At 35.7% G+C, this 16,361-nt stretch overlaps 1 protein-coding gene across 6 annotated transcripts in view; it reads right to left on the bottom strand.

Moving 5' to 3' along the window:
• MKLN1 (muskelin 1) overlaps positions 1–16,361 on the bottom strand; it is a 377,314-nt gene that overhangs the window by 94,774 nt on the left and 266,179 nt on the right. For 5 of the 6 annotated variants that reach the window (XR_012432863.1, XM_065541080.2, XM_074035999.1 and 2 more), the window contains 3 exons: positions 10,295–10,437; positions 8,616–8,704; positions 239–348 (listed from right to left, as the gene is read on the bottom strand). Coding sequence is in view for 3 of the 6 variants with exons in the window: in XM_065541080.2 (XP_065397152.1) it covers positions 239–348; positions 8,616–8,704; positions 10,295–10,437 (342 nt within the window). In the remaining 3 variants the exon portion in view is untranslated. Of the gene's footprint in view, positions 1–238; positions 349–8,615; positions 8,705–10,294; positions 10,438–16,361 lie in introns of those variants that run through there. The other variant, XM_065541082.2, reaches the window with a different exon arrangement.

Raw genomic sequence — 16,361 nt, 5'->3', positions numbered from 1 at the left:
TGCTTCATTTCTTCATCTATAAACTAATGGGGATAGTAAGTGCACCTGTCTCATAGAGTGATAATGACAAAGTGAGTTATTAGGATCGCTTAAAAGCTGGCAGACTGGAAGTGCCTAATAAAACGTTAGCTAACTGTTATTATTATTTTGAATATTTTAAATTATTCTCAATGAATAAGAGATTGACATATTTCTCCTTTTATAGCCATTAAAGTCAGGATTTAAAATACAGTCCTACCTTGCTATACCAGTTGAGACAAGGTTGTACTACATCAGGATCATCAATGCCACTAAGTTCAACATACCAGATGCTAAAGTTAAAGCTGGGTCCCCAGGACAAGAGTGGAACTTTAAGAAGAAGAAACAAAAAGAAGAAGAAAAATATTAACACAGTTCAAATAAAACTTTAGCAAAGTAAAAGCACTATTCAACCTTATAAGGATTCATTGAACAAATTTTCTGGGCATCTTTTATATGACTAGCATGGTGCTAAGGCTACAACAGTAAAACGAAACAGATGACCCATGCCAACATAAGATTTCCTTAGTTAATAAAAACACTGTAAGATAAATTAAAAATGTTCATATGTCTACCCCCAAATAAATGCCACCAGAATTAGATGATTTAACAGGTAAATTTTACCAAATGTACAATCAGCAAAAAATTACTTCAGAATTTAACCTACATCAGAACACTGAAAGAGACTGAAAGTTCAATTATTTATCAGTGGCATAACCCTGAAATCCAAATCAGAAGAAAAAAGACTTAAGGCCAATTGCAGCTATGAATATATATTTAAATACAAATTAAAAGGAGAAAAGTTGCAAAAAAAATTCAATTAGATTTTCATTGTAACCAGATAGATCTCACTCCAGGAATGGAAAGATGATAGTTCAATAAATAATAGGAGCTGTATTAACATAATGTACCACGTTAACAAAATAAAAGAAAAAACACATTTGATAACTTTAATACATTATTATTTTTAAACCCTCAATGTATAAGCAATATAAGGCAATAAAAAATTTCCTTACCTACATTTTTTTTAAAAAGCATCAAAAACCTTAAAAATTAAACCTAATGGGAAAATATTAAGTATTCAAGTCAGAACAAGACAAACAAGTCCAATATCTCTACTATTTGACACTAATCAGAGGTCTCAGCCAGCGCAGTTAGGAAACAAACAAACAAACAAATTAAGAAAAACGAATTGTAATTTAAAGATGACCTGTCTACCTAAAAAAATTCAAGAGAGCCAGGAGCAGTAGCTCACACCTGTAATCCCAGCACTTTGGGAGGCTGAGGCAGGAGATCACTTGAGGCCAGGAATTCAAAACCAGCCTGGCCAACACAGTGAAACTCCGTCTCTACTAAAAATAGAAAAAATTAGCCAGGCATGGTGGCATGCGCCTATAATCCCAGCTACTCGGGAGGCTGTGGAAAGAGAATCGCTTGAACCCAGGAGGCAGAGGGTGCAGTGAGCTGCCATTGCACCACTGCACTCCAGCCTGGGCAACTGAGTAAGACTGTCTCAATGTAAAAAAAACAAAAAACAAAAAAACAAAAAACATATATATATATATATATATATATATATATATATTTTCAATTGAAAAACTTTTTATTTGTAAACAAGGTAAACACACAAAAATAAACTTTTCCTATACCTACAATAACCAATTAGAAAATATAACTCAAAATTAAGTCCTATTTATAATGGCAAAAAGCTGAAAATATCTCAGAATAAACTTAAAATACACAATATTTATAAGAAAATATAAAATTGTAGTGAATAATTGAATACATGAAAGAACATACTATGTTCCTATATAGGAAAACTCAACGTTGTAAATGTGTAGTTTTCTCCAATTAATTATAAATTTAACATCATGTCAATCAAAATCCCAATGGTCTTTCCAGAGGTCCCATGTAGTCAAAACTATTTTTTTTTTTTAGTAACAACACTAGTTATTTTTCAAAATAACTATTTTTCAAAATAACATAATAAACAGTTTTCTAGCCTTTTAATAATAGCACCATTGCACTAATGGCACAAAAGCAATGGTGTATAAAATTTCTGGCACCTGGGTACCAAACTAATGGCACCAAACAGTACTAGTAGTGCTCAGTAAGTACAAATTGCACTGTACTCCTCACCACCATACACTGGCAATAAAAATAAATAAATAAATATAAAATAAAAAAAAATTTTACCGATGGCATGGAAAATTTTATTAAACTCCCATCATTAAGTACACATCTTTTTAATATCCTGTGTGACAAAATGAGAATTGCATATAAAGCATTTTTGTTGTATACCAAAGCACAATGGTTATCTCAAGGAAAGGACCTGTACAATTATTCAAGTTGTTAGTTTAAAAACCAATTTATTTTTCATGGGTTGCCATTTTATTCTTGAAAGAAAAACAGACAACCTATGATTGTTTAGATTTGGGTATTTGCCAAACATTTACATGTCATTTCAAGGAAAATAATTAATGATATTTGCTGTCAAGGATAAAAACCAAACTTTCAAGAGAAAAATTAGAATTTTGGAAGATAAGTATCCACCACTGTGAACTTAACTGATTCCCAACGCTTAGATTTTTTAAAATGAGATTACTTGTGATATTAATAAACGTGATTTTTAAAATATTATATAATGAAGTGTTTCAACATTTGGGAGATCTGTATCATCAATGAATGTTACAAAATCACACCTGGCTAAAAAGTCCAAGATAGACCAGTGAATTTTAATGTAGCAATAGATTCACTGATGCAGTTTCAGAATCAATAATGCAACTATCTTTAAGAAACTAACACTTGTAGAGTTTTGACGAAGCATCAAAATAGAATATCCAGAATAGCTGATACCAGGCTTAATGATTTCCAATATCCGACTGAATAAGGAAGACATATGGGGTACGATACTTTTATGTATTTTTGTCATCTAAAACAGGGGTTCCAAATGCCCAGGCCCAAACCTGTACGGGTCCATGGCCTGTTAGGAACCCGGCCACACAGCAGGAGGTGAGCAGCGGATGAGGGAGCATTACCGCCTGGGCTCTGCCTCCTGTCAGATCAACACTGGCATTAGATTCTCAAAGGAGTGCAAACTCTGCTGTGAACTGCACATGCAAGGGATCTAGGTTGCACACTCCTTATGAGAATCGAATGCTTGATGATCTGAGGTGGAAAAGTTTCATCCCAAAACCATCTCTCTGCCACACCCTGCCCCTACTTCTGGATCCATAAAAAAATTGTCTTCCACAAAACTGGTTGCTGGTGTCAAAAAGGTTGGGGACCACTGATATAAAGGAAGCTGTGTGAATAAGAACACAGGCAGTAGCAACCAGTCATGAGAATGTATGAAGTACTGCTGGGATATTTAATATGCCTTTGTTTATGTATGTAAACCACACACATTTCAAAAAGTTTTTTTTAACAACAAATATTAAATTATCATTATTGTTTTAGTGTTTATTTCTTTATGCAGCAGTGTCATTTAAAAGTTTATCTAGTAAATCACATAGCAATAACCATCAAGTAGTATAAGAGTCAGAATAAAATATGATTCTAAACTCAAAAAGCACCAAGAATATAGTCTATATATGTCACCAGACATAAAATATTAGAGATTTCCAGGTCCAAGTCTCATTAAGAATTCATTTATTGGTCCTGGTGCAGTGGCTTACGTCTGTAATCCCAACACTTTGGGAGGCGGAAGCAAGAGGATCACTTGAGCCCAGGAGTTCAAGACCATCCTGGAAACATACTGAGACCCTATCTCTACAAAAAAAATTAAAAATCAGCTGGGCATGATAGTATGTGCCTGTAGTCCTGGCTACTCGGGAGGCCAGATGGAAGGATCACTTGAGCCCAGGAGTTCAGTGTTACAGTGAGCTATGACCACACTACTAAATTCTAGCCTGGGTAACAGAGAAAGACACTGTCTCTTAAAAAACAAAACAAAACAAAAACCTTTTAAAACACTTGCAGTGAAATTTATTCTGTTACCCAATGGTTCAACAGAAATATTTCTAGAATAAAATTAGTTATAATTTTTAATACCTTTAAAGAATACCTTTAGAGGAAGGAGGTAAATCATGAAGTTATCTCACCAAAGGGCATCATATATTACAGATGAATAAACAATATAATTAATTTTCAAGACTAAAAGGGAATGTAAAAAATGAGCAGAATCATGTCCACTCACTTCAAATGCCAGTGATTTTTGATATCATTAACAATACTAATAATGCATATAGAATACTATAAGAAATCTAAAAGTGAATTAAAGCTCCAGGCACATGTTTTTGTTCCCTAATAAAAGACGCCTCCCTCATCAAATAAAAGAACTAGAAACTCCTAATACATATCCCAAGGCTAGCAGTTTGTTTTCTAGGATTCAGCTTTTCCCCACAGGACAATCAGACATGAATATAATCAACATCCCTGTGTGTCACCTTTTTTCATAAAAAGGCCAGCCTGGGCAAGACAGCAAGACTCAGTTTCTAGAAAAAAATTGTTTTTAAAATTAGCCAGGTGTGGTGGTGTGCTACTAGGGAGGCTGAGGTGGGAACATGGCTTGAGCCCAGGAGCTGGAGGTTGCAGTGAGCTCTAATTGTGCCACCTGAGCAACACGGCAAGCCCCTGCCACTGCTCACACCCGTAATCCCAGCACTTTGGGAGGCCAAGGCGGGTGGATCACCTCAGGTCGGGAGTTCAAGACCAGTATGACCAACATGGAGAAACTCTGTCTCTACTAAAAATACAAAATTAGCCGGGCATGGTGGCGCATGCCTGTAATTCCGGCTACTTGGGAGGCTGAGGCAGGAGAATTGCTTGAACATGGGAGGTGGTAGGTTGCCATGAGCCGAGACCGTGCCATTGCACTCCAGCCTAGACAACAAGAGCGAAACTCTATCTCAAAAAAAAAAAAAAAAAAGAGGTTCTGAGAGATCCTAAAAATTCAAGATTAACTATTCTGAAATAGTGCATCTACTATTCTACTACAGATTTAATGACATAAGTATACTTAGCACAGTAACTGGCACATACTAAGTGTTCAATAATTGTTAGCTGTTATCTATTATTATTATATTAATTTTCCTCTTAATAGTACACTTCTAAAATGTCACTTTTCCACATGCTCTCCTAAAGGGCTTCCTGGACTTAATACTCAGACTTCATGCTCAGAATTCACGCTACATCCAGCCAGAGCAAAAGCCGCTCTCTGAAGTCTCCACAATCATCCAGGCTGCAGCTGACTCCTTTACAAAAATCCACATCCCTCCATTTACCAAAAACCAAGACTCCCCCTGAATCCTTCCAAGACCCTGTACCTCTTTTTGCCCTCACCTACCCCTGATTTCCTCATACAGCAGTTATTGTGACTATGAATCCAAATGTAAACCCTTCGAGCCATCTGTAACCAATACCCTCATCCCATTCTACTTTATGTTTACTTTCCTCTGATCTAGTCTCCTGCTGAGGTTTCCCTTTCCAAACTTTAACTTGCCCTTGGGAATCCAGTCTCCCAATTAATAACTCACCTCTGTTACTAAATTTTTCTTTTACCTCTAGGTCTTATCTAAAACCAAGCTTCTTTCTAAGGCCAACTCTCCTTCTACACTAATTCCCATCATAGTCCCTAAAATACTACATGTAAGAAGGCATGTAAACACAAGCTTTAAAAATATAAGTATAAAAATGCACAAAAGAGATATCCAAAATGAAATCATTTCTTCCATAAATGCTCTCTTAAATTAAAACCCCAGATCCACAAACTAGAACAGAACTCAAGAAAATATCCAATATAGCTACCTATCCTACCATTAGACAGAAAAAGCATTAACATCCTCATTTTATACAAAAAGTAACTTAAGAAAGTAAAATTTACCTGAAGGAAGGCAGTCCAATGATATCAGTTCAGCTTTGCTGGTACTCTGAATTACCCACAACAGATCTTAAAACTTAACCCCTGCCACACAGTAGAAATGTGGGCTATTTTCCTTGTTAACAATTTATGACCAAACTTACTTCAATTTGCTTTAAGCAAAACTTAAATAAGCTATATTCATTATAAATGAAAATTATTATAGCTACATGTCAATAAACAACTTGGAGATGATCTGTCATTGTGTTAGCCTTGCTTCTATTCTCCTCCATTACTGTGAATAATTGAAGGCTGACTAAATTTAGAAATTGTGCCGTATAGGCATTAACTTGTTTTTTAAATACAGCAAGATCTTTCAAACATGTCACTATAGAACACAGATGTAAAATACTCAAAGGCTTTTTTTCTTTTAAGTCAAATTCCAACAATTTACCTGAACCAAATAAATGTCTGTGCTAAATTACCACCAAGAGAGAGCTATACATCATTCAGGTCCTCTACTGGAATAACTTTTGAAGAAAATACGACAAACTACAACTACTGACCTAACATATGGCCTTTTAGTTCCATATTTCTTTATATTACTTAAAACAAAAAGTTCTTAAGAGAATGTTGGGAAAGGGTTGGGAAGCAGATACTGCTGACTGGTATTAACATCTTTTAGAGAAAAGTAAGACATACTAAGTTATCTATATATTAATATTCTAAATAGAAAATGGGCTAATAAGTGTCTACTATTATTTGGAAAGCTCCAATTAACATTTTGCCAAATACCATAAAACTAACCCTAGATCAAGTAAAAGACATCATTATGCCCTATAATTAAAAAGGTCATGGGAGAAATGGGTGGCTGTTGATGAAAGGGTAAAAAGTTTCAGTCAAACAGGAAGAATAAGTTCTACTGTAGAACTTATCTACTGTTCTACATCTAGAATGAGATCTACTGCACAGCATGGTGACTACAGTAATAACAACTGAAAATTGCTCAGAGAGTAGATCTTAAATGTTCTCACCACAAAAAAATCTTAAGTATGTGAGGTGAGGGATATGTTAATTAGCTCAATTCAATAATTTCACAATATATTCATACGTCAAAACATCACATTGTAAACCATAAATATATATATAATTATTTGTCAATTATACCTTAGTAAAGCTGGGGGGAAATTTTTTAAGTGCACATATTCAACTACTCAGCAAAAAAGAAAAGAAAGGGGAAAAAAGGCTGACAGAGCTAGAAAAGATTCCCATTTCCACTGCTTGTATACTTGAAATATAAAATCATGAAATTGTTAAAGCTATGCAAAGGTCTTTAGGAACTGGTAAATCTAAATACTGATGAAAACATTACTCACTACAAAAGAAGGAAATAACCAAAAGTTAAATTTATTTTTAAAATTTGCTTGCTCATAAATTCTTATAAGAAAATAGAATATAGGTTTTTATTTATAAGTATTTATTATAACAGAAATTATAATACTACTAAGTGACATATTAGAATCCAACTGTTCCAAAAACAGTTTCTGTATATAAGCAGTCTTTCTTAAGACCTCAAATATTCTTTTGCCCAACAGAACTATCTGAGTCACAAAACAAAACGGCAGCAACTCTTGACAGATTGGCAAACAATGACTCTGTTTGTTCCAGAAGAGTAATTATTCTCCCAAATCAAAATGTGGAATCTGGCTTTTATTATTATTCTTCAAAGTATCTAATTCACTTTAATCCCCATATTAATATAATATTCTCAAAAGTATGCAATATGGTTATAAATTAGAAGATTTGTTTTTTTTTTTTTTTTGAGATGGAGTCTCGCTCTGTCTCCCAGGTTGGAGCGCAGTGGCGTGATCTCGGCTCACTGCGAGCTCTGCCTAATGGGTTCACGCCATTCTCCCGCCTCAGCTCCCCAAGTAGCTGGGACTATAGGCGCCCATGCCCAGCTAATTTTTTTTTTGTATTTTTAGTAGAGATGGGGTTTCACCGTGTTAGCCAGGATTTAAGTCCTCAACTTCCCTACCTTCTAAATAATAAATTCTAAAGGAAACAAAATCACCTGAAAAATACTCATTTTGAGGATGCATTATAAATACTTTTTTAAGCTAAAATACTTGCTAAAGAAATACATGCCTTAAGGTAATATTTTTCAAACAGTGATTTATAACCTATCAATGGGTTATTAAATAAATTTAATGGGTCTGACCAGCATTTAACTAAAAAATATAAATAAAATAAAAGAACATAACAGATAATAACCATAACATACTGCCTTAAGGATTTTATCAGTATTTGGTTTTAGAATACTATTGTTTTAGTATAAGTGATAAACCTTCCATAAAATTAAGGCAATCAAATCACTAGATCCCATAAAATCTAAGAAAACTTTCAAATGAGAAAACATATGGAAAAGATTCCACTTGAAATAACTGCCATTTAGTAATGAATTTATATAAAGCAGAAGTCAGCAAACTTCTCCTGTAAAGGGCCAAAGAGTAAATTTAGTGGGCTCTGTGGACTATGTGGTCTCTTGCAACTACTCAAGTCTACTTCTGTAGCACAAAAGCAGACACAGACAATACGTAAACAAACCAGTGCAGCAATGTTCCCATAAAATTGTATTTAAAAAAACGAGGGGCCTGCACGATTTGGTCTATGGGCTATAGTTTGCTGACTAATGATACCAAGAATTTGTTTCTATTCCCAAATGCTAAAACCTTACCTATTTTAATGAATCGACAAGGAAACATCTGTTCGTCAATTTTATGCTTCAAGGTGAATGTTTCTTTGTTATAATCATTCTTTAAGCCACTGTAGGAAAAAAAAAAAAATAAGGCTGTTAAATCTGACTTCATAATTTAGTAAATGTACTAGAACACGAACTAATGCATACTCAGGTTTTAAGTTCAAACTAATGCTCAAAATATTATGACCAAGACAATATAAACAAGTAGTTAAACATGGGCATATAGGTCAAAACTAGCACATTCAAATCAACAGCATTATAACTGGATTCTCTGAATTACATGAGAATTAATGAAAAATGTTCAGTATTATAAAGAATATAGCTACAGTGCTTAAAAATGTGTGACAGGGCCTAGTGTCCTGAATGGATAACTGAATATAACAAAATTTTCAAATGGTAAGAAGGAAATTAAAAAACAATTCACAGTCAAATCCAACAACTTAAACAAAACCACATATTAGAATTCGCCGAAGAATTTAGTTATTTAATTTTGAGATGCCAATGTTTCCTTTATAGTTCAAAAAATTTTCAAAGCCAGCCTTACTCTAATAGCATCTGCTTTATCCTAAATAAAAATAAATGCATATCACCTCTCTACTTAAACAACTAGGACTGACACAAGGATTTATGGGAAAGTCACTCACCCTCAGGTTGCTATTATATTTCCTGAAATACTTTCATGACTGAAATCAAATACAGTATAGAGTATTTGCTTATATAAAATATTATGTTAATGGGCCATACCATATCACAAATACATTCTTTGTTTTTTTTTTTTGAGACAGAGTCTTGCTGTGTTGCCCTGGCTGGAGTGCAGCGGCGTGATCTCGGCTCACTGCAACCTCCGACTCCCAGGTTCAAGCGATTCTCCTGCCTCAGCCTCCCAAGTAGATGGGATTACAGTTGCCCACTACCATGCCCAGCTAATTTTTGTATTTTTATTAGAGACAGGGTTTCACTATGTTGGCCAGGCTGGTCTTGAACTCCTGACCTTGTGATCCGCCTGCCTCAGCCTCCCAAAGTACTGGGATTACAGGCGTGAGCCACTGTGCCCAGCCATCACAAATATATTCTAAATTTCCATGGTTTCATTTGTCCATTCTATTAGCTATCTGATTTTCATTTGCTGGGCAGCAAATTAACACATTCATTCCTGGTTGTCTAATATTATTAAAACTCAAATTTACTGAGCTCCTTCCAAGTGACAGGCATGCATCTTTCAATTTATAAAACATTCCTCTTTTTAGTCTCCAACTTACAGTAAACCACTGCTTCTGGATTAAGGCAATTAATCTTAGCCTTTTGCAAAGAGCCTGTATTTTTTTACAGCAAAGATTATAGCAAAAAAAATTATTAAAGCTGAAAATATTTCTGAAGTCATTAACAGCTCAAAAATACAATTAAAAAAGGAAGAAACAAAAAAGTTTGATTCTTCTTTGGTAAAAATATTAACTAGGGTCTGTTGGTTTAAAAAAAAGAAAGAAAGAAAGAAAGCTAACTCAACCCACAGTATTAAACTAAGGCATTAGGAATAGAAGAGAAGGAATACTCTTTTCTCCTTTGAAAGAAAAATCAAACCATGCAGATTAGCTACAAAGAGACTAAGACTACATTTTGTTTAGAAGACAGCTCTCTTCCCCATAACCATAACTCACCTGGACAACAGCTCTGTCATATTCTCTTCATTCATGCCACCAAAGACTTTAAATTTCTTCAAATTGCAAACATGAGTTTTCTCATATTTTCCAAATGTGATATTCTGAACTATAGCAGGCCTTTCGAGTTTTAGAATCAAGTACTAAAAACAGAAACAACCAAATTTTATCCTCTTCTGTTTAAAACAAATGTTAGACAACTTTAAAACTATTGCCAGTTAACAGGAGAATGTATAAGGTTCATCCTTGTCCATCCTGTACTAGCAGATTTTTTTTAAAGTTATTGAATAGTACATAACAGCCTTTTAAAGGTTATCCCACCAGAACCACTTTTCACTCCAGTAGATCCCCAAAACTACATTATCCCCAACACTGCAGGTGAAGGGGGAAAAAAAGAACTAGTGAGATAACTTCTAATCAAAGAATGGTATTCAATAAAAGATATAACCAGACTATGCAAAACCAAATAAAACAAGATTAGAATACAAAAATAGCAATTACATATTCCTATGGACTCTACTTCAATAACTAAATCAACGTTTCAAAGCAGCACTAAAATTTTTAGATCTAGAAGCAAAGATTTACTAATCAACCCTGCCAAGTTTACAAATTTAAAACCCACATCTATTCTAGATATGTCTAATGTAGCTCGTTTTCCTACTGCACATTGGATAAAATGGGATCAATTAAATAGAGAACAATTTACATCATGCAGACAGTTCCCTATTATAAAAATTAAGAGGAAAATCACCACTGCTTGAACACATGCTGGAAAAGCTATTCAGAAAAACAATTCAGATGTTTTGTTGGAGAGACGTCATGCTTCATGATATTGGATGATAAAGGTGGTAAGAATAAACTTGCTGGTCCTGCTGCCTCTTATCACACACAAAAATTAACTCAAAATGGATAAAAACTGATCCAACATCAATCCTTTAGGACTGAAGACCTGGCCGGGTGCAGTGGCTCACACCTGTAATCCCAGCACTTTGGGAAGCCAAGGGGGGTGTGGATCACAAGATCAGGGGTTCGAGACCAGCCTGGCCAACATGGTGAAACCCCGTCTCTACTAAAAATACAAAAATTAGCTGGGCATGGTGGCAGGTGCCTATAATCCCAGCTACTCAGGAGGCTGAGGCAGGAGAATTGCCTGAACCACAGAGGCAGAGGTTGCCGTGAGCCAAGATCACGCCACTTCATTCCAGCTTGGATGACAGAGCAAGACTCCAGCTCAGAAAAAAAGAAAGAAAGAAAGAAAAAAAAAAAAAAGACTGAAGACCTAAATATAAGAGCTAAAAATTTAAACATCTTAGACAAAAACTACAGGCAAATCTTCATGACTTTGGATTTGGCAATGGATTCTTAGATATGACAGCAAAAGTACAAACAAAATAAAATAAATTGGATTTCATCAAAACTAAAACTTTAGTATCAAAGGATACTATCAAGAAAGTGAAAAGACACCCTATAGAATGGGAGAAAATATTTGCAAATCATGTATCTGATAAGAGTCTGCTATCTGGAATATATTAAAAATGCCCTTACAATTTAACAACAAAAAGACAAACAACCCAACTTAAAAATAGATAAAGGACCTGAATAGCCCTTTCTCCAAAGAAAGTAAACAAATGGCCAACAGGCACATGAAAAGATGCTTAACATCATTAGTCACCAGGAAAATGTAAATCAAAACCACAAAATACGATTTCACATCCACTAGGATAGCAATAATAATAATAATTTTAAAATGCAAAACAATAAGTGTTGACAAAGCTGTAAAGAAACTGGAACTCTCATGCATTGCTGGCAGGAATGTAAAATGGTAGATATACTGTGGAAAATCATTTGGCAGTGCCTCAAAAAGTTAAACAGAATTACCACATGACCAAGAGCGTCCACTCCTAGGTATAAACCCAAATGAAGTGGAAAAAAAAAAGAAGGTATACACATAAACAGTTGTACATGAATGTTCACAGGGATACTGTTCACAGTAGCCAAACGGTGGAAGCAACCCAGATACAAAAGGTATCTGACTTACCCAGAACAAGTATATGCATAGAGGCATAAAGCAGATTAGTGGTTGTGAAAAGCTGGGCTGAGATCGAAAGGGAGATACGCCTTACCGAAGTTTCTTTGTGGACAATGAAAATATTTTGGAACTAGATGGAGGTGATAGTTGCTCAATTCTGTAAATGCACTAAATGTCACTGAATTATACACTTTAAAATGGCTAACTTTATATTATGTGTGAATTTTACCTCAATAAAAAAAGAATTAAGTTGGTGGTGACAAGAATGGTAATGAAAATAACCCTAATATTTTGTGAGCACTAACTTCTTATTTGGCACACTGCTGAGACTTTTACATGCAATAGCTCACTCACAGTAGTAGTGGGAGGAATATATGAACACAGGTTACTCTCTTCATCCTCATTTTACAGATGAAGAAATACAGTTATACAGTTAATAAATGACAGAGTTGAGATCAAAAATCAGTCATCTGCTTCTGGCTTACACTGTTGGTTGGCTGACCCAACTTCCATTCCCACCCTAGTTCTTCCTAGATACCCTCCAGGCAAGGGTAGACATATGACAAAGGTCAATGAGATGCAAGCAGCAACTTGTAATGGGTTAATTTTTGCTTTCTGAAACAAATGCTACCTCTTCTTCTGCCTCTTTGCTATATGAACAGTTACAACTGCAACAATCACTGTGCAACCATGAAGAGAAATGGCCAAGAGAATCTTAAAGATAACAAACATTAGTGAGCCACTCAACTCTCATCAGCAGCAGCCTACCTCCAGTTTTACTTTTTCATTCACAGCCACTTTAACCTGTATAAATTCCAGCCATATTAACTGTACATATTTTAGTACGTTTCTCCACAAGATACAGACTTAAAGAATATTCATGATAGTTACATACCAGAAAAAAATAACAGTAGCTCCTTAATATAATGGCATCAAAAAATCCTGTCATTGTTCACAAATCCACAATTGTCTAATTTAAAAAAATGGTTTTTCTAGTTTGAAGTTCAAATAAGGCTCATGAATTATGATTGGTTAATACACCTCTTAAGTAACTTTTAATACACTGGTGTCTCTCAACTGCATTTTTCCCCCTTTAAATTTTTTGCTGAAGAAACTGGGTTGTTTGTCCTTAAGACTTTCCCACAGTCTGGATTTTGTTGACTACACCCCCTACCTCAATGTTTATTTTCTGTAAATTAGTAATTTAATCTTCTCTAGTTTTCTTACGTAGGGAACAACAACCAGAAAACCTATTTGTTTAATCCACTGTAACAGAATCTTCTGTTAGTTGAAGCTAAAAGCATTTCTACTGATTCACTGACCCCAGCTGACCAAAGCTTTAACCACTACTTTATAAGGACTGTTTACTATTAAACTGATATTCTCTAGTCATTAACCTTCTTTATCCCTATTAAATTAATAGGTGTAGTAATGTGTCTTTTGGTAATACAAAGTTTCTTTAAGAATACAACTGCATACTGAACAGATGATATAGGTCTGTTCGCACTCTTTATCTTTGCATATTTAAGATAATATAGGTAGATATTCATATCTATCTTTTTTGTTAACTCACACTCCCTTCATCCCCGTATATCCCCCTTCCTCTCACTCTTCAGTCATCCTTTTAAGTCTTAGACATCACCTTTCCCTGACAATTCATTTAGCATAGCCTTGTAACTGTAATAGTAAAAATGGGCCTTTATACAAATTGTTGTACACTATCCATTATCCCATATACTAAACGCCTAAAACCAATGAAAAGCATGTTTGTACATATATAGTAGTATTAACAACCAAATATCGACAGAATTTTTGTTATTAAAAATAAAATAAAAATCTAGAATATCTAAAGTAAAACATAGTGGTCTGACTGAAGAACATTGTGGGTAAAATTTTAAATGTTTGAATCACATTTTAACTTTATTGGTAAGTTTTTCAACTCCATTTTTTCCAACTCTTCCTTTTTCCTTCTCTTTTCTTTTTTTTTTTTTTGAGACGGAGTCTCGCTCTGTCGCCCGGGCTGGAGTGCAGTGGCCGGATCTCGGCTCACTGCAAGCTCCGCCTCCCGGGTTTACGCCATTCTCCTGCCTCAGCCTCCCGAATAGCTGGGACTACAGGCGCCCGCCACCTCGCCCGGCTAGTTTTTTATATTTTTTTTAGTAGAGATGGGGTTTCACCGTGTTAGCCAGGATGGTCTCGATCTCCTGACCTCGTGATCCGCCCGCCTCGGCCTCCCAGAGTGCTGGGATTACAGGCTTGAGCCACCGCGCCCGGCCTCTTTTTTTTTTTTTTTTTTTTTAAAGACAGTGTCTCACTCTGTTGCCAAGGCTGGAGTGCAGTGGTGAGATAGGGTGTATTAGTTTCCCTGGGTTTCCATAACAAATTGTAACAAATCAATGGCTTAAAACAACAGAAATTTATTTTCTCACGGTTCTGGAGGCTGAAGTCTTAAATTACAGTGTCAGCAGTACCATGCTCCCTTCAAAGGATCACAGAAAGGATCCTTCTTTGCCTCTTCCAGTATCTGGTGGCTCTTGATTTTTTTGGCTTGTGACAGCGTAACTCCTATCTCTGCCACCCATCTTCACATATCTTTCTTCCCTGTATCTCTGTCTTTTCTGTGTCTAGTAAGGTCACTTGTCATTGGATTTACAGGCCACTCTAACCAAAGATGCTCTCGCCTCGAGATCCCTACCTTAATTACATTTACTAACACTTTATTCTAAATAAGGTTACATTCTGAGATGTCACATATCTTGGTAGGGGTGGGGGTGGGGGGAGAGACCATTCGATCTACTGCACAGAGCCAGCCAGGCAAAAAAAAAAAGCAGTGAATGCTTATGAAAATTAGCTCTAGGTACCGCTATTAAAATGTCAGTGTGGTCAGTCACAGCTTAGTAGGCAGGGCAGAAAATGGTATGTGCTGAAAATGAAGAGGCAGGCAGTCACCAGATCATGCAGTTTGTGCAATTACATGGAGTTTGAATTATAAATGCAATGGGATCTACTAAGCACAACAAAAAGCTATGATCTGATTAACATTACACACACATATGCACACAATGTGCATTACAGAGAGTGGATTAAAAGAACTAGCAGACCAGTTAGGATTCTGTCACAATAAACTCAGGAAAGAGGTGAGATGAAGGAGACTTGGACTAGAAGAGTGCGGAGATGGACAAGAGTAGACAGTTTTGACACACATTTTGGAGAAATAATTGATGGGATCTGGTGACAGATTGCATGCAGGGAAAAAAGAGGAGGCATCAAGGATGATGACATAGTTTCTGACTTGAATAACAGGGTAGCTGGTGATATCACTTACTTTGATGGGAAGAACTGGCAAAGAAACAGGAAGTACAAAAATGAGACTAGAAAAGTCCAGATTTTATATCTATGTATATCTGAGGTTATGTAATAAATCACTCCAGTGTCTTAAAACAACAGTGGTTCATGATTTCTCATGATTCTGTGGGTCTGCTAGACAGCTTTTCCATTGGTAGCTCCTGGATTCATTCATGTAGTTGTATTAAGCTGATGGATTGGCTAGGGGTCTGGGCTTAATTGGAGTGGTGAATGGGAAGGCTGGGGCTAACTGGGATTAGGCTTTCAACCTCAAAGAAGCTAGACAGGCTTTCCTCAAGCACAGTTATCTCTAAGTTTCTATAGGCCTTGCTTAGAAGTTGCAATATCACTTCCTTAGACTTCTCTGTTGGTCAAAGAAAATCACAAGACCAACCAAGACTCATGAGGTAAAAGAGCCTGCACCTTCTGCTGGAAGGAGCTGTAATTTGTGGCCATATTAAGAAATTTGGACTCTGCTCTAGGACAAATAGAGAAACATAAAAAGGTTTTAAGGTGTGGAACAATAGCAACAAAATTTGATACCCATTCAGGATTAGAAATTCTCAGAAAACTTCAAACAGGAGGAAATTTTCTCAAACTAACACAGGGCATATATAAAATATCCATAGCTGGCGGGGTGCAGTGGCTCATGCCTGTAATCCCAGCACTTTGGGAGGCCAAGGCAAGCAGATC

The sequence above is a fragment of the Macaca fascicularis genome, chromosome 3 (genome assembly GCF_037993035.2).
Source record: "Macaca fascicularis isolate 582-1 chromosome 3, T2T-MFA8v1.1".
Classification (NCBI taxonomy): Eukaryota; Metazoa; Chordata; class Mammalia; order Primates; family Cercopithecidae; genus Macaca; species Macaca fascicularis.
Note: the sequence above shows the minus strand (reverse complement) of the source record. Positions and strands in the feature narration are given on the sequence as shown.